Source organism: Phoxinus phoxinus (genome assembly GCF_949152265.1).
Source record: "Phoxinus phoxinus genome assembly, chromosome: 7".
In the NCBI taxonomy this organism is placed as follows: Eukaryota; Metazoa; Chordata; class Actinopteri; order Cypriniformes; family Leuciscidae; genus Phoxinus; species Phoxinus phoxinus.
The window spans coordinates 40820033-40842532 of record NC_136882.1 but is presented as its reverse complement, the minus strand read 5'-3'; the positions used below and the strand labels follow the sequence as shown (position 1 = coordinate 40842532).

At 43.2% G+C, this 22500-nt stretch overlaps 2 protein-coding genes across 4 annotated transcripts in view; both read right to left on the bottom strand.

The window, feature by feature from the left end:
• The window catches only part of ednrbb (endothelin receptor type Bb), a gene marked incomplete at its 5' end in the record, with an annotated part of 12303 nt that extends 3694 nt beyond the window's left edge, over positions 1-8609 (bottom strand). Inside the window, 5 exons of the mRNA XM_079617472.1 lie at positions 33-167; positions 2151-2355; positions 3170-3282; positions 5831-6896; positions 8446-8609. Of these exons, the coding sequence (XP_079473598.1) occupies positions 33-167; positions 2151-2355; positions 3170-3282; positions 5831-6896; positions 8446-8609 (1683 nt within the window). The remainder of the gene's footprint in view (positions 1-32; positions 168-2150; positions 2356-3169; positions 3283-5830; positions 6897-8445) is intronic.
• A 5955-nt stretch (positions 8610-14564) lies between these two features.
• Positions 14565-22500, bottom strand: part of cog3 (component of oligomeric golgi complex 3) — a 35186-nt gene continuing 27250 nt past the window's right edge. For 2 of the 3 annotated variants that reach the window (XM_079617957.1, XM_079617958.1), the window contains exons 18-23: positions 22011-22099; positions 21767-21901; positions 18594-18669; positions 16967-17094; positions 15827-15925; positions 14565-14734 (exon numbers count right to left, since the gene is read on the bottom strand). In XM_079617957.1, the coding sequence (XP_079474083.1) occupies positions 14708-14734; positions 15827-15925; positions 16967-17094; positions 18594-18669; positions 21767-21901; positions 22011-22099 (554 nt within the window). In that variant the 3' untranslated portion in view covers positions 14565-14707. The remainder of the gene's footprint in view (positions 14735-15826; positions 15926-16966; positions 17095-18593; positions 18670-21766; positions 21902-22010; positions 22100-22500) is intronic. The other variant, XR_013798243.1, reaches the window with a different exon arrangement.

The window sequence follows — 22500 nt, the reverse complement described above, 5'->3', positions numbered from 1 at the left end:
GAGATGGAGAGTGTGTGGAGATGAACTTTGACCTGCTTCATGTGCTTGTCCAGAACGCTGCGGCTGAAGATCCGGCGGGTCATCAGAGAGTAGAAGACGGAGGTGCACGTCAGCGGAAGCAGGAAATAAAACCCAAACAGCCACCAGTCCTTCGACAGCTTATAAAACTGGAACAACACAACACAGAGTTATGATGAGCTTGACACTGCAGGATCACGTCACTACAGACTGAGAACGAGACTCTACATCAACTCTTCCTCACATCACGTGAAGTTACTCGCCCGCGGGTGCTCTTCAGTCAGAACTGAACCTAACGTTATACATTATACGTTTAGTTTTTTTAGAATTTTTTACTTCATCGGAATTGTACGAAACTTGGTAAAGGTTTCCGCACTTGCTGAATGAACACACACACACACACACACACATGACCTGAACAGGGTTAATGCTCCTGATAATAATAGTGACTCATTGTAACGCACTGTAAATGAGAGTTTCCTCTAGTGGAGGTGTCCGGTACTGCAGCCGAACACACTCACTGAGAGATCATCACTGACATATCACTCACACATCTCAACACACATCTCAACACACATCTCAACACACTCACATCTCAACACACATCTCAACACACATCTCAACACACATCTCAACACACATCTCAACACACATCTCAACACACATCTCAACACACTCACATCTCAACACACATCTCAACACACTCACATCTCAACACACTCACATCTCAACACACATCTCAACACACTCACATCTCAACACACATCTCAACACACTCACATCTCAACACACTCACATCTCAACACACATCTCAACACACTCACATCTCAACACACATCTCAACACACATCTCAAAACACATCTCAAAACACATCTCAACACACTCACATCTCAACACACATCTCAACACACATCTCAACACACATCTCAACACACTCACATCTCAACACACATCTCAACACACATCTCAAAACACATCTCAACACACTCACATCTCAACACACATCTCAACACACATCTCAACACACATCTCAACACACATCTCAACACACATCTCAACACACATCTCAACACACATCTCAACACACTCACATCTCAACACACATCTCAACACACATCTCAACACACATCTCAACACACATCTCAACACACATCTCAACACACATCTCAACACACATCTCAACACACTCACATCTCAACACACATCTCAACACACATCTCAACACACATCTCAACACACATCTCAACACACATCTCAACACACTCACATCTCAACACACATCTCAACACACATCTCAACACACATCTCAACACACATCTCAACACGACTGCTGCAGATTTATTCCTTTGACTTGATCAGTTTTAGAGTAAAATGTGCTTTTGAAAAGTATTTTTGTGGATTTTTCATAACAATACACGGAAAACACGGTACTTTTGAAAATTCACTTTTAAATACTTTTTTCACTTCAACAATAATCTGCCAAGTGTCGTTTTTGAAAATAGAAACTTAAGTCTGTGTTCTGAAGTGTTCCAGATTTACCAGTTTCAGTTGGACATTTATTTTCAGGTCTATGCTCAAAAAGTGAATACGTGGATTAAAAATATAGATTAAATATCATTTAGTAAAAAAAAATCACATAAAAATACAAAATATGAAATAAATACAGTACCATACATTCATTTCATTTAAAAAATCTGAAATGTGTGACTGACACAGAAGAACAGCCAGAGCTTGATTATTCTGTAGATCATGTAATATCTCGGACCGCACTCAAAGCAACACTAACACAAACATGTAATGTCATTATTTGCTTAATCTCATGTAGTTCACAAGAATCTCTCCGGAGAAGACAGGAGTGTGCAACTCTTCCACACTGTAAAAATATATATGTTGGTTTAACTTAAAAAAGGAAGTTACCTTGTTGCCTTAAAATTTGAAGTTCATTGTAATTAAAAATTTGAGTTAATACAATAAATAAGAATGGTTTAATAAACAGAAACTCAAAATAGTGTGTTATCTTCACACATTAGTTATCAAAGTTGATTTGACAAAAGATAAAAAGTAGTGATAACAAAGCATGATTTAGTTTTTTTACAGTGCAGTGGGTTATGAGGAGAGCTTCTCGGTGTACCTGCATGAACGCAGACGACTGCAGAGGATGGAGGAGGCAGATGCGCAGACGCTCGCCTCTGTAGTCCATCACCATCAGATCGAACGCCACGGCCTCCGGAACGGCCAGCACCGTCGACAGCGTCCATATCAAGCACACCTGCACTGCGGTCCACTGGGGGAAACCCGGAGCTCTGGCCCGAGTCCTGGACGAGACGATCCGGAACCTGCAGAACGACAAGCGCTTCTACTTTACTGGACAGATTCAGCAAACTAGTGTCTGAGATCTGATCATAAACCTAGATAAATCTTTATCATTTTCTTTTTTTTATGCATTGGTTTTAAAAAGAAATAGTTTCTGATATGAATATGATACAAAATAATCCTATTCAAATCTATGTCATAAACAAGTTAGGACAAAAGTAATCAAAAAAAATTCTGGGGTTAGTGTTTTTATCAGAAATTAATACTTTTATTAATCAAAGATGCATTAAATTTATCAAAAGTGACAGTAAATACATTTATTTTTTTATTTCTTTTGAACTCTATTCATCAGAGAATCCTGAAAAATAAAATGCATGACAGTTTTTATAAAAAATCTGAACTGTTTTCAACACTGATAATAATCATAAATGTGTCTTGATCATCAGATCCTCATATTACACTGATTTCTGGAGGATCATGTGACACTGAAGACTGGAGTAATGATGATAAACTCAGCTTTGATCACAGGAAAAAATTACACTTTACTGTATATTCACATAGAGAACTGATGATCTACATTATAATAATATTTCACTGTTTTACTGTATTTAGCTGGACGATTCTACAGAGCGGCTATATATAAATATAAATGAACTAAATGAATAACTTGTTTACAACAGGAATGAAGCACCACTGAGCTTAAGCTGGACTGAGACGGTTCTCTTCTGGAAACTCTGCATTATGTCCTGTGATCTGTGATCTCTGCTCTGGACACTGTGTGCTGTACAGCGCTGTATAGATGAAGGAGACGAGACGTGAGTAGTGTAAGTCTCTCACCGGTCGATGCTCAGAGCGCAGAGACTCAGGACTGTGATTCCCACCGAGGCTTTCTGAATAAACGGCAGGAGTTTGCAGATCAGGACACCGAACGGCCAATCCTCCGCCAGCAGCTGCAGAACATATGCAGATGTAGAGACCCGTTCACAACATACGTCAAATAATAATCCTCAGAATGAAGGAAATGCATATTCACGCGAGTACAGTAGAGTACAGTAGAGGTAGAGTACAGTAGAGCACAGTAGAGGTAGAGTACAGTAGAGTACAGTAGAGGTAGAGTACAGTAGAGGTAGAGTACAGTAGAGTACAGTAGAGGTAGAGTACAGTAGAGGTAGAGTACAGTAGAGTACAGTAGAGTTAGAGCACAGTAGAGTACAGTAGAGGTAGAGTACAGTAGAGGTAGAGTACAGTAGAGTACAGTAGATGTAGAGTACAGTAGAGTACAGTAGAGGTAGAGTACAGTAGAGCACAGTAGATGTAGAGTACAGTAGAGTACAGTAGAGTACAGTAGAGTTAGAGTACAGTAGAGTACAGTAGAGGTAGAGTACAGTAGAGGTAGAGTACAGTAGAGTACAGTAGAGGTAGAGTACAGTAGAGGTAGAGTACAGTAGAGTACAGTAGATGTAGAGTACAGTAGAGTACAGTAGAGGTAGAGTACAGTAGAGCACAGTAGATGTAGAGTACAGTAGAGTACAGTAGAGTACAGTAGAGGTAGAGTACAGTAGAGTACAGTAGAGGTAGAGTACAGTAGAGGTAGAGTACAGTAGAGTACAGTAGAGGTAGAGTACAGTAGAGGTAGAGTACAGTAGAGTACAGTAGAGTTAGAGTACAGTAGAGTACAGTAGAGGTAGAGTACAGTAGAGGTAGAGTACAGTAGAGTACAGTAGATGTAGAGTACAGTAGAGTACAGTAGAGGTAGAGTACAGTAGAGCACAGTAGATGTAGAGTACAGTAGAGTACAGTAGATGTAGAGTACAGTAGAGGTAGAGTACAGTAGAGTACAGTAGATGTAGAGTACAGTAGAGTACAGTAGAGGTAGAGTACAGTAGAGCACAGTAGATGTAGAGTACAGTAGAGTACAGTAGAGGTAGAGTACAGTAGAGTTAGAGTACAGTAGAGTACAGTAGAGGTAGAGTACAGTAGAGGTAGAGTACAGTAGAGTACAGTAGAGTACAGTAGAGTTAGAGTACAGTAGAGTTAGCGTACAGTAGAGTACAGTAGAGTTAGAGTACAGTAGAGTACAGTAGAGGTAGAGTACAGTAGAGTACAGTAGAGTACAGTAGAGGTAGAGTACAGTATAGTACAGTAGAGGTAGAGTACAGTAGAGTACAGTGGATGTAGAGTACAGTAGAGTAGAGTACCGTAGAGTTAGAGTACAGTAGAGTACAGTAGAGGTGGAGTACAGTAGAGTTAGCGTACAGTAGAGTACAGTAGAGTAGAATAGAGTACAGTAGAGTACAGTAAAGTACAATAGAGTACAGTAGAGTACAGTAGAGGTAGAGTACAGTAGAGGTAGAGTACAGTAGAGTACAGTAGAGGTAGAGTACAGTAGAGGTAGAGTACAGTAGAGTACAGTAGATGTAGAGTACAGTAGAGTACAGTAGAGGTAGAGTACAGTAGATGTAGAGTACAGTAGAGTACAGTAGATGTAGAGTACAGTAGAGGTAGAGTACAGTAGATGTAGAGTACAGTAGAGTACAGTAGAGGTAGAGTACAGTAGAGTACAGTAGAGTACAGTAGAGGTAGAGTACAGTAGAGTACAGTAGAGTACAGTAGAGGTAGAGTACAGTAGAGGTAGAGTACAGTAGAGTACAGTAGAGTACAGTAGAGTACAGTAGAGGTAGAGTACAGTAGAGTACAGTAGAGTACAGTAGAGGTAGAGTACAGTAGAGTACAGTAGATGTAGAGTACAGTAGAGTACAGTAGATGTAGAGTACAGTAGAGTACAGTAGAGTTAGAGTACAGTAGAGTACAGTAGAGGTAGAGTACAGTAGAGTACAGTAGAGTACAGTAGAGGTAGAGTACAGTAGAGGTAGAGTACAGTAGAGTACAGTAGAGTACAGTAGAGTTAGAGTACAGTAGAGTACAGTAGAGGTAGAGTACAGTAGAGTACAGTAGAGTTAGAGTACAGTAGAGTTAGCGTACAGTAGAGTACAGTAGAGTTAGAGTACAGTAGAGTACAGTAGAGTACAGTAGAGGTAGAGTACAGTAGAGTACAGTAGAGGTAGAGTACAGTATAGTACAGTAGAGGTAGAGTACAGTAGAGTACAGTGGATGTAGAGTACAGTAGAGTAGAGTACCGTAGAGTTAGAGTACAGTAGAGTACAGTAGAGGTGGAGTACAGTAGAGTTAGCGTACAGTAGAGTACAATAGAGTACAATAGAGTACAGTAGAGTACAGTAAAGTACAAAAGAGTACAGTAGAGTTAGCGTACAGTAGAGTACAGTAGAGTTGGAGTACAGTAGAGTTGGAGTACAGTAGAGTACAGTAGAGTACAGTAGATTTTCAGGATAAAAGAACAATAAGAACTACACTACAAGAACTACAATAACCATTATGTTTACACACACACACACACACACACACACACACACACACACACTTATTTTTTTTTAAATAACTCAGAGATTTTTTCTTGTCAGTTTTAAAAGTAATGGTTACCTTATAAACATTGATGGGAATGGCGATGACGATGTGCAGGAGATCTCCCAGAGCCAGACTGCCGATGAGAATATTGGGTCCGGTTCTCATGCTTTTGTGTTCTGTGATGATCCTCAGAAGAGTCACGTTACCCAGCACCCCGAGCAGCAGCACCAGAACCGAGACCACGCTGTTAATGTACCTGAAGGCGTCTCTGATCCGCACCGGTGCCGAGCACATCCGGGATCTGTTCCCGGTGCCGTCCGGGGAGTTCCTCTGGGTTCTGTTCCCGGTCCCGTCCGGGGAGTTCCACCAGGTTCTGTTCCCGGTGCCGTCCGGGGAGTTCCTCCGGGTTCTGTTCCCGGTGCCGTCCGGGGAGTTCCTCCGGGTTCTGTTCCCGGTGCCGTCCGGGGAGTTCCTCCGGGTTCTGTTCCCGGTGCCGTCCGGGGAGTTCCTCCAGGTTCTGTTCCCGGTGCTGTCCGGGGAGTTCCTCCAGGTTCTGTTCCCGGTGCCGTCCGGGGAGTTCCTCCAGGTTCTGTTCCCGGTGCTGTCCGGGGAGTTCCTCCAGGTTCTGTTCCCGGTGCCGTCCGGGGAGTTCCTCCAGGTTCTGTTCCCGGTGCCGTCCGGGGAGTTCCTCTGGGTTCTGTTCCCGGTGCCGTCCGGGGAGTTCCTCCAGGTTCTGTTCCCGGTGCCGTCCGGGGAGTTCCTCCAGGTTCTGTTCCCGGTGCCGTCCGGGGAGTTCCTCTGGGTTCTGTTCCCGGTCCCGTCCGGGGAGTTCCTCCAGGTTCTGTTCCCGGTGCCGTCCGGGGAGTTCCTCCAGGTTCTGTTCCCGGTGCTGTCCGGGGAGTTCCTCTGAGTTCTGTTCCCGGTGCCGTCCGGGGAGTTCCTCCAGGTTCTGTTCCCGGTGCCGTCCGGGGAGTTCCTCCAGGTTCCGTTCCCGGTGCCGTCCGGGGAGTTCCTCCAGGTTCTGTTCCCGGTGCCGTCCGGGGAGTTCCTCCAGGTTCTGTTCCCGGTGCCGTCTGGGGAGTTCCACAAGATGTTCTTTACTCCCGGACCTGCAGTCTGAGCGCTAATGAACCCGGCAGAACTATAAACACACAGCAATAACAGCACAGTGACGGAGACCAACATGTCAAAGACTCTAAAACCTGAGAGAAATCCGGTTCTAACCAGGTCTCATGCTGAAGAATAATGCTTGAGATGTTTGTTCCCTGCAGCTCTTGAGTCTCGTAGGTGAAGGTGAAGGTGTGTGTTTATATATGCGAGTGTGTGTGTGTTTATATACGCGAGTGTTTGACAGCGGCTCAATAAATCATGTGTTTTGGCCCGATCTCAGACTCAGTGTGTCATTCACACGCCTGCGGGTCGAGACACTGAGTTTCCAGTGTGATCTTGCCTCCATGATGCCGTATATGCAGCGCTTTCAAAGGATTCACACACTCACACAAACACACACACACACACACACAGTCAGTGCTGCTCATTCCTCCTGACGCATCAGTTTGTGTCCAGATGTTCACTAGAGCTTTAATAATAATAATAATATATTTTATTTGTAAAGCACTTTTCATAGTTAAAAACAAACCCAAAGTGCTACAGAGTATAAACAAAGTTTAAAAACCGGGAAGAATCAAATCAAACAAAAAGTAAAAAATGCTTGCTTAAAAAGATAAAAGTAAAAGTCCTTTCTTAAAAGAGTCTATGGCTTGAGGAGCCCTTAGGTTTTCTGGAAGGGAATTCCAAAGATGCGGTGCGGCTGAGCAGAAGGCTCGATCCCCCATAGTGCGGAGCTTAGTTCTGGGTGGTTGAAGAAGGGCTTTGTTTCCAGAGCGGAGGTTGCGTGAAGAGTTTTGTTTTGTGCGTAGTTCCTTTAAGTAGGGGGGTGCGTTGCCGTGAATGCATTGATGGGTAAGTAGGATGATTTTATAGTTAATCCTGTATGAGACAGGAAGCCAGTGGAGTGAGTAAAGGATGGGAGTGATATGGTCATATTTCCTTATCCTCATTAGGATCCTTGCAGCACAGTTTTGAATGTATTGTAGTTTTTGAAGGCTTTTTCCAGGAATCCCCAAAGAGGAGAGCGTTGCTATAGTCCAGCCTCGAGGATACAAAAGCATGTACAAGTTTTTCAGCATCTGACAGACCAAGTGTGGGACGGAGTTTAGCAATGTTCCTTAGGTGATAAAAGGAGGTCTTACACAGATGTTTTATGTGGGCGTCAAATGTGAGTTGAGCATCAAATCTTACGCCCAGGTTGGTGACTGTCGATGATAGTGGTATGTTTTGACCAGAGAAAGAGATGTGGGTTATGGGTGATGACTGGACCTGGTGTGATGTACCAACTAAAATAGCTTCCGTTTTGGAGCTATTTAGCTGTAGGAAGTTTGCCTTCATCCATGCATCAATCTCCTCAAGGCAGGAGCTCAATGATGATAGAGTGGCTGAAGATGGGATGAGGTTGGTTTTTATATACAGCTGAGTGTCAACGGCATAGCAATGAAATGATATTCCATGCCTGTTGATTATGTGGCCAAGGGGAAGAGTATAGATGATGAATCGGGCCAAGAACCGACCCTTGAGGGACACCGCATGTGACTGTATGCGTCTGAGACTTTACACCTCCCAAAGAAACATACTCTGTTCTTCCAGACAGGTAGGACTGGAACCAGCTCAAAGCAGTGTCAGAGAGTCGGATAGTATGATGGAGGCGCTGAAGGAGGATATTGTGATCAACCGTGTCAAAAGCTGCAGATAGATCCAGTAGGATGAGGAGTGATGATGTGCCGGTGTCAGCCGCCATCAACAGGTCATTTGTGACCCTGATCAGGGCTGTTTCTGAACTGTGTGCGGAACGGAAACCGGACTGAACGGAAGCTTTGCTAAACACTGAGTGATTAAACAGCTGTGAATAATGAACGCAAACACAACATCATGCCATTCATCTACCCATCCACCCATCCACCCATCCATCCATCCGTCCACCAACTCATCCACCCATCCATCCATCCATCCATCCATCCACTCACTCATCCATTTATCCATCCATTCATCCATCCACTCATCCACCCATCATCCACCCATTCATCCACCCATCCATCCACTCATCCATCCACTCATCCACCCATCCACCAATCCATCCATTCATCCACCCATCCATCCATTCATCCACCCATCCATCCATTCATCCACCCATCCATCCACTCATCCATTTATCCATCCACCCATCCATCCACTCATCCACCCATCATCCACCCATTCATCCACCCATCCATCCACTCATCCATCCACTCATCCACCCATCCACCAATCCATCCATTCATCCACCCATCCATCCATTCATCCACCCATCCATCCATTCATCCACCCATCCAACCATTCATCCACCCATCCATCCACTCACTCATCCATCCACTCATCCATTTATCCATCCATTCATCCATCCACTCATCCACCCATCATCCACCCATTCATCCACCCATCCATCCACTCATCCATCCACTCATCCACCCATCCACCAATCCATCCATTCATCCACCCATCCATCCATTCATCCACCCATCCATCCACTCATCCACCCATCATCCACCCATTCATCCACCCATCCATCCACTCATCCATCCACTCATCCACCCATCCACCAATCCATCCATTCATCCACCCATCCATCCATTCATCCACCCATCCATCCATTCATCCACCCATCCAACCATTCATCCACCCATCCATCCACTCATCCACCCATCCACCAATCCATCCATTCATCCACCCATCCATCCATTCATCCACCCATCCATCCATTCATCCACTCATCCATCCATCCACCAATCCATCCATTCATCCACCCATCCATCCATCCATCCATCCACTCACCCATCCATCCACTCATCCATTTATCCATCCATTCATCCATCCACTCATCCACCCATTCATCCACCCATCCATCCACTCATCCATCCACTCATCCACCAATCCATCCATTCATCCATCCATTCATCCACCCATCCATCCACTCATCCACCCATCCACCAATCCATCCATTCATCCACCCATCCATCCATTCATCCACCCATCCAACCATTCATCCACCCATCCATCCACTCATCCACCCATCCACCAATCCATCCATTCATCCACCCATCCATCCATTCATCCACCCATCCATCCACTCATCCACCCATCCATCCATTCATCCACTCATCCATCCATCCACCAATCCATCCATTCATCCACCCATCCATCCATTCATCCACCCATCCAACCATTCATCCACCCATCCATCCACTCATCCATCCATCCATCCACTCATCCATCCATCCATCCATCCATCCACTCACTCAACCTACCCATTCACCAATCCATCCATCCATTCATCCATCCATCCGTCCACTCATTCATCCTCCTATTCATCCACTCATCCACCAATCCATCCACCCATCCATCCATTCATCCACCCATCCACCTATCCATCCACCAATCCATTCATCCACTCATCCATCTACCCATCCACCAATCCATCCATCCACTCATCCACCCATCCATACACTCATCCGTTCAGAAAATGAGTTTCACGAGTTCTCACAAGTTTTGCATATTTGGCGTTGTGTCGAGGAGCGGCTCAGATCTGTGTGTTGTGTCCCGAGCTCAGAGTATCCTCCAGTATTCCTGAGGAGAGAACAGGCGAGTGTGAGGAGGCGGGTGCTGGAGGGGTGCAGTAAACATCGGTGGTCGTATGTGTGTATAGGCCTCACTTGTCTGATTGGGTAGACGTGTTGATGACTGATTGACAGCTGGTTGGAATGACGTGAGGATTGGACAGATCATTTGAACGAGTTCCTCCCGAACTTTGTTAATAAAACATCATATCAGAATCCCTGGGCAGTTTTGACATGAACACATCTCTGGTGTTCTGTCCTGGGCTCTTACTCACTAGTTTACCGCGGTGAAGGGGTTTGATGACAGGGTCATCGCCATGGCAACCAGCACAACTCAGACAGAGCGGGAAAGGCTGACGACATCATCAGTCATCATCCGGAAGACACTGAGCTTCTGTTTCTCTCGTCTCCTAGTTCTCGGCCCAAGGGTGTTCAGCACACCTGTTCACCAGTCATAAAGACTTCTCACCTGCCACTCATATCTGTGTTGTGCATTATTTATCAGTTAAACACACTGCCATCTTTGCTCATGGAGACATTATTTTGAGCCAATCACCTGAGTCGTAAATGTCATGTGACTGAGCACGTCATATCAGAACTCAGCAATCTGAACAATGATGGCATCAAAAACACAAAACCAGGCGCTGGCAAAACTTTATCTGCTCAAACATTCATTTCTAATATTTCATCAGAAAACTTGGCAATGATGAAGGAAAAGATTATATATAAAAAATGAATAATGACTTAAATTTTTGTATGTTCCTCTCACAAAAATCCTCATATGAGTTATGATGCTTGACGGTGTAAATAACTGCACTGTACAGAAGCTTTCTCAGTGTGTGTGTGTGTGTGTGTGTTACACACCGGGACTGATGACATCATCTGAAGGGAAAGCTGCCTCACAGGTGAAGCAAGTTATTCTGATTATGTTTTTATGTATTTATTCATTCATTAATCTTTTTTTTTTTTTTAAGAAAAAATCCATTTTGATTTCATGATTTATGAAGATGATCTGTGTTTATTCCAATTATTTATCATTATAATATATAATGAGAATTTTTATATTTTATGTACAGTATGTACAAATATTGCATACATAAATTATAGTTTTCTTGAGATGAAAGTAAAAAAATGTGAGTAAAACTTTTTTGTAAGCTTGGGTTAGGGGAATAATGACTAAACAACTTGACCCGATCTCTCACATTAAAACTAATAAATAAATAAGATAAAAACTAATAAATAAAATTCGAATAAATTACATAAAATACATAATTAAAATAAACTAGATTTTAATGTATATAATAAATAAAATGTACATAAATAAATACTTTAAACTTTAAAAATGAAAATAAATAAGATTAAAACAAATACAATAAATATCATTTATTTTTAAAAATAAATAAAAATATATTTAAATAAAAAATTACAGTTAAATAAATAACCAAAATAAAAATATATCAAATTAAAATAAATTAATATAATTAAAACAAATACAAATCAAATTAAAATAAAATAATTAATAAAATAAAATAAATACAATTTCAATGATTGAATGAATTAGAAGAGCAAAAGCCAGGAGCGTTCAGAGTCGAGGTAACTCTGAACAACAGCATTTGTGTTACAAAGATGAACGAGATCCAGATAATGGGAAAGAAAGTCCGTCCAACAGCAGACTTTTACCCAATCTCTCTCTCACACACACACACACACACACACACACACACACACACACACACACACACACACACACACACACACACACACACACACGCACACGCACACACGCACACACACACACGCGCACACACACACACACACACACACACACACACACACACACACACCAGCTCTAGGAACATGTGGTATCTCTTCAGTCGCGCAGAGCCAGTTCTCCTGAAGTCTGCGAGGGGAATCCTGCTGTGCCACGACTCACGCTTTCCTCCGTGACCTTTGACCCAGACGGCCCATGCAACACCTTCAAAGAATAGCACAATTACATAATCATAATCAAAGGTTGCATATTCAAATCACAGAATTATAATCAAAGGTTGAATATTCCAAGCCGAGTGCTTTACTGGTGATTACTCTGAAGTGTGGAGAGCGAGCTGGAGGTGAGAGTCTGACCGGATCATAATTAGCTTCCCGTCTGGAAGTGTGTCATAATCTGCTTATGAGCTGCTGAATTCATCTCCATTATAATGAAGGACGAGAGCAGGCAGACACGTGTCCTCCAGGGGGCGATCATCCGGCCCGTCCTCGAGCGCCCGCCTCCACTCACAACCCTGAGGAACGCTAGCAACACAACAATAACCTTACAATAACTAGTCAGATGTTGATAACATGGACTGGCTGTGTGACGTCAATGTGAATTGAATTGAAAGTGAATTCAATGTGAATTGAAAGTGAATTCAATGTGAATTGAAAGTGAATTCAATGTGAAGCGATTGTGAATTGAATTAAAAAAATAATTGAATGTGAATTTAAGTTAAACGAATGTGAATTCAATGTGAATCAAATACGAGTTGAATTAAATGTAAATCGAATGTAAATTGAATCTAAAGTAAATTTAATGGAATTGAAAGTGAATCGAATGTGAATTGAATCTGAAGTAAATTTAATGGAATTGAAAGTGAATCGAATGTGAATTGAATCTGAAGTAAATTTAATGGAATTGAAAGTGAATCGAATGTGAATTGAATCTAAAGGAAATGTAATGGAATTAAAAGTTAATCGAATGTGAATTGAATTCTTTTTTCCTTTTTTCTTGATTCTTTTGTTCATAATTTCTTTGCCTGGACAAAAATTATGTTGCACAATTAATCATGTTTCATAGCGTTATTATCACTGATAAAACAAGCGACTCCAAGCACAGCTACACAATATGACTACACAATCTATAATAATATTTCAATAAAATGAAGTCAAATTAGAATGTATAGCATCTCAATTATACGAACACAATTCTTGAACATTTCGTCAAAACTTAATTTCTCATGTTTAATCCACTTGATTTTGCACAAGTTAACTTGATCATTTTGTCTCAGAATTACATAATGCCATGTTTATTATTACTGTATGTAATATAGTTATGATCCAACACATGAACTCAAATCTATTCAAGAACACATTTATTGGAATGATTTGTTCGTCTCGTAAAGTTTTCCTGAATGGATGTTCATGAATGATTGTTTAGTGATATGAGGAATCTGCGGATGAACTGTCACTCACATCTTGAATATTAATATGAGCAATACTAGCCTGCGTAATAATAAAATATGTCTAATATCTAGATGTTGCGGTTTCCACTGTAGAAATATGATCTGATGGGTTAAAGCACATCTATAATGTAAGATTTGATGTTTTCTGTGTCATTTGCACTTGAATATGAGTTATTAATTCCATAAATCAGCTTCAGGTCTTGTAACGCTTCACGGCAGAATGAGTTTAAGAGTTTAACGCTCGTGACGAGACGGCAGGACCGATCTCACAGAATACACCAGTCAGGGAGTGTGTGTCAGCTTCAGCTTTACTTCAGGGTCACAGGAAGTGTTCACAATCACACACAGCAGCGTCCTGCGTATCAAATATTACAGCAACTCAAAGTGTGTATAAAAAACTCAAAGACAGAAACAGAGAGAGAGGATTCTTCACGAAGCTTGATGGAGATGAACATGAGCAGATGTGATGAAGAAAACTGAGTTATTACTGATTCCAAACCTGTGGAACAATCTCTCATACACATCCGGCGTCAGGTTTCATTTCTTTGAATAGTTTTCAGAGCTTGTATTCTTCATAAGGATCATAAATAAATAAAAATCCTTTTGTGCTCATCAGGAAAACAGAACAGCGCAGACGTTTAAAATGAGAATTTACAGTTCTGAGTGAAATATTAATGCAGAAATAATAAATCTACTTCTTTATGCTCTCTTATCAGTGTAGATCTCATCTTTCAGCCCGTAACTCTCTCACACTCACACACACACACACACACACACACACAGCGCCCCCTGCTGGAAAACTGTGCCATTCATCGACTCGCTCGCACAGACACATAATTCCCATCTTCCAATAATTTATATCTGTACAAACTGATTTAGTACGAATGTCAAACACACACACACACACACACACACACACACACACACACACACACACACACACACACACACACACACACACACACACACACAGTCTGTGGTGATGCACTGGTTTGTCTCAGGATGGATCCGCTGATGTGGAGCTCCAGTTACTTCACCGACAGCAGGAGATTAATCTGAGGAAGAACAGCAAACGTTCACTGGACATCATGTTATAGTTATAGTGACAGTTATAGTTATAGTTATAGTTACAGTGACAGTGACAGGGTTAGGTCAGTTATGCATTTGGCAGAAGCTTTTATTCAAACGAGTTGCATTGCATTTCAAGATACACATCTACATTATTATCAGTTCTTGCTTTCCCTGGGAATCGAACCCATGACCTCAGCGTTGCAAGTGTCAATGATCTACAGTTAGAGCTACAGGAAAACACACACACACACACACACACGCGCGCACACACACACACACACTTTACATCGGTATGATTTTTTATGTTTTTAAAAGAGTCTCTTCTGCTCACCAAAGCGGCATTTATCTGATCATAAATACAGTAAAACAGTGAAATATTATTATACTGTAGATCATCAGTTCTCTATGTGAATATACAGTAAAGTGTAATTTACTCCTGTGTTATACCATGGTCTGGTATACTTGATTCTGATTGGCTGCAGGGTGTCCATTAAAATGTGAGAAGTAAGAAGTTCTAAACCCGTTAGATTTCAATTGTAAAACTAATTAAAATATAAACTAATGTTTTAAAAATGTGTTATTTGGCAAGTGAGCATGTTATAAGTGGGTTAATGCCCGGCGAGGTGTCCGTTGTCGGACGGTTCCCGCCGCGCCGTCGTCCATTATTATCTGACTATGGACACGTCGCAAATAAATGCTTTGATGAGCAGAAGAGACTCAATTATTTTAGAGTACATTTATAAAAAAAAAAAATATTTACAATTTTATGATATTATTTTTTTGTTTTGTCTCAATTTAATCTGTGGATTAAGAAAGAAAACATGGAGAAATGTGATCCGGACGGACTGAACTCGCTGCGGGAGTGATGTGGAGTTATGAAGTTTTTGACACTCCATAAGTTTCGAGTTTTTAATTATGTATAATTTCTACCTTAATTTTAATCGATGTTTTGTAAAAGAATTATCTGGATTTAAATAAATAATAAGAAAAAAACTTGGTTTGTTGAAGTGCGCAACACAACACGAGCGCAGTGCCGTGCTTGTACAGTATGAATATGAATATGATATGATGCGCACCTGCTCCATGGAGGGACAGGCGATGATCTGCAGGTCTTCTCCGCTGAACTCCTCCTGCAGGAACACATGCAGTCTCTGGAAAACCTGCTGCACGTTATTCTGGAACACATCATCATCCTGCGTCACATGGTGCCACTGCCCCGCCCTACAGCCCACTGACCAATCCTAGCTCAGCATGCTAATGAGGCCACACTAGAAGAACAATGCTGTTCTTACTCAATATTTATGTCTCGTTTCCACTCCAAATATCTACAAATCCGTCAATCAAGAAGTATTTGCAAGAGAAGTGAAATGACATAAGAAATGATATCTTGTTTTATGAACAAAGAAAAAATCGATTGTGCTTAAAACAAGTAAAATGATCTGCCAATGGGGTCAGAAAAGTAGTCTTGTTTTCCAATCGAATTAAGATTATTATACATTTTTTCCAATCGAATTAAGATTATTATAATTTTTTTTTTTCGAATTAAGATTATTATAATTGTTTTCTATTCGAATTAAGATTATTATTATTTTTTTCCGTTTGAATTAAGATTATTATAATTTTTTTTATTCGAATTAAGATTATTATTATTTTTTTCCGTTTGAATTAAGATTTTCTATTCGAATAAAATAAAAATGTATGACCCTGTTGGGAGATAATTTTGCTTGTTTTAAGCAAAAACTAGATTTTTTTCCCCTCCAGAAAACAAGATATAATTTATTATTATTCTTGATTGAAGAATTTGTATATATTTATAGATTTATAGATGCGGATGTTTTCTCTGTTCTCCACTTTCTCAGCCCTATTTGCTACTTTGTCGTAATTATATGCTTTGATAAATAGTACAATATGTTTTTCTTTGATTCGTGTCAACTGTTCGTCTGTTATAGGCAGATGGCCTGTGTATCTGTTTGCTTGCTGTTTATTTGTTATTTGTATTGCATTGTGAAGCGACCTTGGGTTCTTGAAAGGCACTATAGAAAATAAACATTATTATTATTATTATTATATTTGGACTGGAAACAAGACAAACATACTGAGTAAAGGACTGTAGGAAAGGTCAATTAAAACCAAGACTTGAAGACATATCCAGTATTATATGTTTCTGCAGATAATCTTTCAGAACACAGATTTGGAAGAGCTGAAGCCTGACTCACCCTGACCGGCTTGAACAGAATGAACTCCGTGTCCTTATTGGCCAGATAGAGAGCCAGGCTCTGCAGGGTGACGGGCAGCTTGTTCTTCAGGATCCGGTACGTGCTCATCACCACGTCATTAATTTTGGCTGAAAGTGCAGAGAATACATCCTTATTAATAAGTGCAAAACATCACGCCGACACACTCCGGCTGGTCCACCCCGATACGTCTCCGCGGCGTCCTGCAGTCACAGAGACGTGTGTGTTCACTCATGAAGCTTTTGAAAACGCTCCCGTGGACTGTCAGACGCGACGGCGTAAGTGTAGTCATGTGACGCGTATAGATATCGATGTTTATAGCGGTGTTGTGTCTGTGATGTGCTGTTCACACTGATGCGGGAACTAAGATCGACGGAAAATGAAAAGTTGCGATTTCCCAAGCCTATATGGCAGGAGCTACTCTCACTCCGGCGTAAGAATCCAGGAACTGTGCGGCCGTACCGTGGGTGCAGGCGTACTGATATGACGAAGCACCTGCCGCCAACAAACCACCGTGACGACCTGCGTGCACAGGGAGCGTGCCTTGTAGCATGGAGACATTTGTGAGAGACGATTTAGAGGACATTTACTTTGGTGCTGATCCCGAACCGTATTTATTTGGAAACCTAATTTGCCGCCTAAAAACTACACAAACTTAGTCCCGGTCATGTTGGAAGTTACCGAGCTGGGGACTATTTTCAGGTGCTTCGTCATATCATTACGCCTGCACCCACGGTACGGCCGCACAGTTCCTGGATTCTTACGCCGGAGTGAGAGTAGGTCCTGCCATATAGGCTTGGAAAATCGCAACTTTTCATTTTCCGTCGATCTTAGTACACGGGTTAACTACAGAAGAGTCAAGTTTTAAATAGGAAAAATATTGAAACTCGTTGCTCATTTTGAAAGAAATGCTACTGGACTCTATGGATGATCTATGCTAAAAGTGGTGCCGTCAGACCCGGAGTTCGGCTGAATGGATTCGAACACGGTAAAACTGTTTAACTCTGGGGGAGCTGGAGAATGAGCCTATTTACAAAAAAAGTGGCGTATCCCTTTAATACACTCAATAACCGGTTTACAGCACTTCTTCCTGCCTCTGTGTTCATGCTCATGGGTAACCTAAAGGGGTTCCATTCAGACCTTAACGTTTAGTCTTTTACTGTTATATGTCAACAAGATTCAACAAGACGTTCTCCTGCTGTCCCCAATGTTTAGATCTGCTGTGGTATTTATGCAAATTAGCACATACATAATTAGATTATGCACCGTTTGTCCATGTTAACAAACAATTAAAAAAAACTTTTTTTTTTGTTTGTCTTGATATAAGTAATCAACTCAGTCATTTTCATGTTGATATCTAAAGGTTAAATTTTTTACCCTATTCAATTCATGTGAGAATAATAATGGATATGCGTATGAATATGATATATTTGGGTCTTTTTTGAAACTTTCCCCTAATGGGATTCTTCTGGGCTTTTTTCCCCTTACTCAGGACATGTGGAGGATACAACATCAGTTGAGTTTGATTCTGTTGCAATTTGTTCACGGTTGACCCCCGTTTTGGCTTAAAACACCTGGACTATCAGTGAAGCGCTGGTGTGTGTCTCACCGGGCTGAGCCCACGGCTGCTGGGAGAGGTTATACGTCGGTCCCCCTTCCACCGCCATCGTCTTCAGAGCCCCTACCTGTGAAGAACACACACACACACACACACACACACACACACACACACACACACACACACACGCACACAAGCACACACGCACACACGCACACACGCACGCACGCAGACACACACACACACACACACACACACACACACACACACGCGAAGGGTTCAGAGAGGATTCACTTTTACACACAAAGCATAATTATCTGCCAATGGGGTAAGACAAATTATCTTGTTTCAATTTGAATTAAAGCTACACTGTGTAATTTTTTAAGTTGATTCTTAGCAAAAAAACACTTTGTTCTTTCAAAATTGTATGTGCTCGTTCATGTGTAATTAGTGCTGGGTATCGATTCAAATTTCAAGAATCGATTCGATTCCGATTCTCAAGATCTTGAATCGATTATCATTATTCGATTCGATTCGATCCGATCTGATCCGATCTTATATTTTTAAAATCAAAAGTTTTAACTGTTCATGAACAATCAAGTGTTTGTATTAAATAACATTCACAAACATACATTAATGTTGTAAAAATGTATTGTTCACTCAATGTATTGATGTTAGATAAGGCATTAATGTTAATGAATGGTGTCTTAATGTAGTGTTACCAACTAAACAGGAGATAAAACGTGTTTTATTTGACTTGACTGTCCTTTTATTTAATCCAAAACTGCGTTCATATTTAAAAGGCCTTTTAAACAAGATACAACGAACCGCACACGATACCACTTTAGGGGCCGTTCACATATCGCGTTTTATGCGCGTGCAAATTCAGTGAGAAGCACTTCAATGCATCTCAACAGGTCATGTGACAAAAACAAGCGGCCTTTCCGTAACAACATGGAAAGCTCGGCCGAACAGCGGATCATAGCTGTACAGGGCGGCTTTTTATTTCTCATCTCAATGAATATATCTAGTAGTAAAGCTAATGCAAGGGCTAGAAATCACTTAATTATTTGATGATACTTCCTCGTCATCATGGAGAGCGCAGTTTGCACGAGTTTGCACCGCTTTCTCCTCTCAACAAGCGCGTGCTTTCCCTTTGCGTCTGCCGTTGCTATGCAACCATGAACAGAGGCGCGCCTGGAAAACGAATTTGCACGCGCAAAAAACGCGCTGTGAACGATTCATTCCTCCTTTCTTGTCAACAAGTGGATTCAGAGAAACCGCATTAGCAGCGCCGCCGGTCGCCGTGTCTCAGTGTGTTTATGGGGAAAATGTAGGCCTGTTATTAAATCGATCCTCTGAGTTACGGATCGATCTTTAGAAAATAATATGAAAATCGATTTAGAATTGGTGAATCGATTTTTTCAACACAGCACTATGTGTAATTGTGTAATTTGTAATTACTTCCACCAAGCAATCAAGTATTCTCGTAAGCGCAGAATCTGCCATTTATAAAACATACGAGCGAGTCTCTCGAACGGCGGCGGCCATGTTGCGCCTCCATCTTGAAAACAGACTAACACAAACACACTAGCCAAAGAGGGACACACCTGGAGATTCAAGCTTCGCCTTTAGCGCTGTCACACTCAGCGGCACCACAACGACTGCGAGCGGAGATTACTCACGACCACCGCGACGACTGCGAGCGGAGATTACTCACGACCGCCGCGACGACTGCGAGCGGAGATTACTCACGACCGCCGCGACGACTGCAAGCGGAGATTACTCACGACCGCCGCGACGACTGCGAGCGGAGATTACTCACGACCGCCGCGACGACTGCGAGCGGAGATTACTCACGACCGCCGCGACGACTGCGAGCGGAGATTACTCACGACCGCCGCGACGACTGCGAGCGGAGATTACTCACGACCGCCGCGACGACTGCAAGCGGAGATTACTCACGACCGCCGCGACGACTGCGAGCGGAGATTACTCACGACCGCCGCGACGACTGCGAGCGGAGATTACTCACGACCGCCGCGACGACTGCGAGCGGAGATTACTCACGACCGCCGCGACGACTGCGAGCGGAGATTACTCACGACCGCCGCGACGACTGCGAGCGGAGATTACTCACGACCGCCGCGACGACTGCGAGCGGAGATTACTCACGACCGCCGCGACGACTGCGAGCGGAGATTACTCACGACCGCCGCGTCGACTGCGAGCGGAGATTACTCACGACCGCCGCGACGACTGCGAGCGGAGATTACTCACGACCGCCGCGACGACTGCGAGCGGAGATTACTCACGACCGCCGCGACGACTGCGAGCGGAGATTACTCACGACCGCCGCGACGACTGCGAGCGGAGATTACTCACGACCGCCGCGACGACTGCGAGCGGAGATTACTCACGACCGCCGCGACGACTGCGAGCGGAGATTACTCACGACCGCCGCGACGACTGCGAGTGGAGACTACTCACGACCGCCGCGACGACTGCGAGCGGAGATTACTCACGACCGCCGCGAGCGGAGATTACTCACGACCGCCGCGACGACTGCGAGCGGAGATTACTCACGACCGCCGTGACGACTGCGAGCGGAGATTACTCACGGCCGCCGTGACGACTGCGAGCGGAGATTACTCACGACCGCCGCGACGACTGCGAGCGGAGATTACTCACGACCGCCGCGACGACTGCAAGCGGAGATTACTCACGACCGCCGCGACGACTGCGAGCGGAGATTACTCACGACCGCAGCGACGACTGCGAGCGGAGATTACTCACGACCGCCGTGACGACTGCGAGCGGAGATTACTCACGGCCGCCGTGACGACTGCGAGCGGAGATTACTCACGACCGCCGCGACGACTGCGAGCGGAGATTACTCACGACCGCCGCGACGACTGCGAGCGGAGATTACTCACGACCGCCGGCAGATTTGAAAGCCGGTTGAAGACTGAGGACCACAGCTATAAAGTAATATTCAGTGGGTAGTACTACACAGTTTCACCGCTAGATGGCAGTAAATGCTATACACGGTGGCTTTAAGACTTTTATCTTGTTTCCGTTTGAATTAAGATTATTTTCCTGACTCCATTGGCAGATAGTTTAGCTCGTTTTAAACAAAAACTTGACCTTGATGAACAAAAGCAGAGTAGCTCTCACTATACTCTATTCATGTTTGCCGACCCAGAATGCCCTCTGACCCTGACCTTGCGGAGGAAGTCCTCCAGGCTCCCCACGAGCGAGTGCGTCTGCTGCTGGATGAACTGCTCACAGCTGGCCTTCAGGTGCCGGTCCACCTCCTTCTTCGAGTCGATGTAATGCTCCTTTATCTCCGGAGACCCCTGCGAGGACACACGGACCACACCAGCCGGTCATTATGGAGGACGGGTCAGGAGATCTATAGCATTGCTGGACGTGAGATGGTTACAGTGAGAGTGAGAGAGACGTCACCTCCAGCAGGAACTCCAGGATAGCGTTGTGGCTGTTCAGCCGGAAGAAGTGGTGCACCGCTTTGGGATTGAAGATTTTGAAAGCGGCGTCTGAGGAAGAAGAGAAACTGATGTTGTTCTGCCCTCTGCTGCTCCTCCACTGATACTACACACACACACACAGCATTCACACACACACAGCATTCACAGTACACACACACACACACACACACACACAGCATTCACACACACACAGCATTCACAGTACACACACACACACAGCATTCACAGTACACACACACACACACAGCATTCATACACACACACAGCATTCACAGTACACACACACACACACACACACACACAGCATTCACACACACACACACACACACACACACACACACAGCATTCACAGTACACACACACACACACACACAGCATTCACAGTACACACACACACACACACACAGCATTCACAGTACACACACACACACACACACACACACACACAC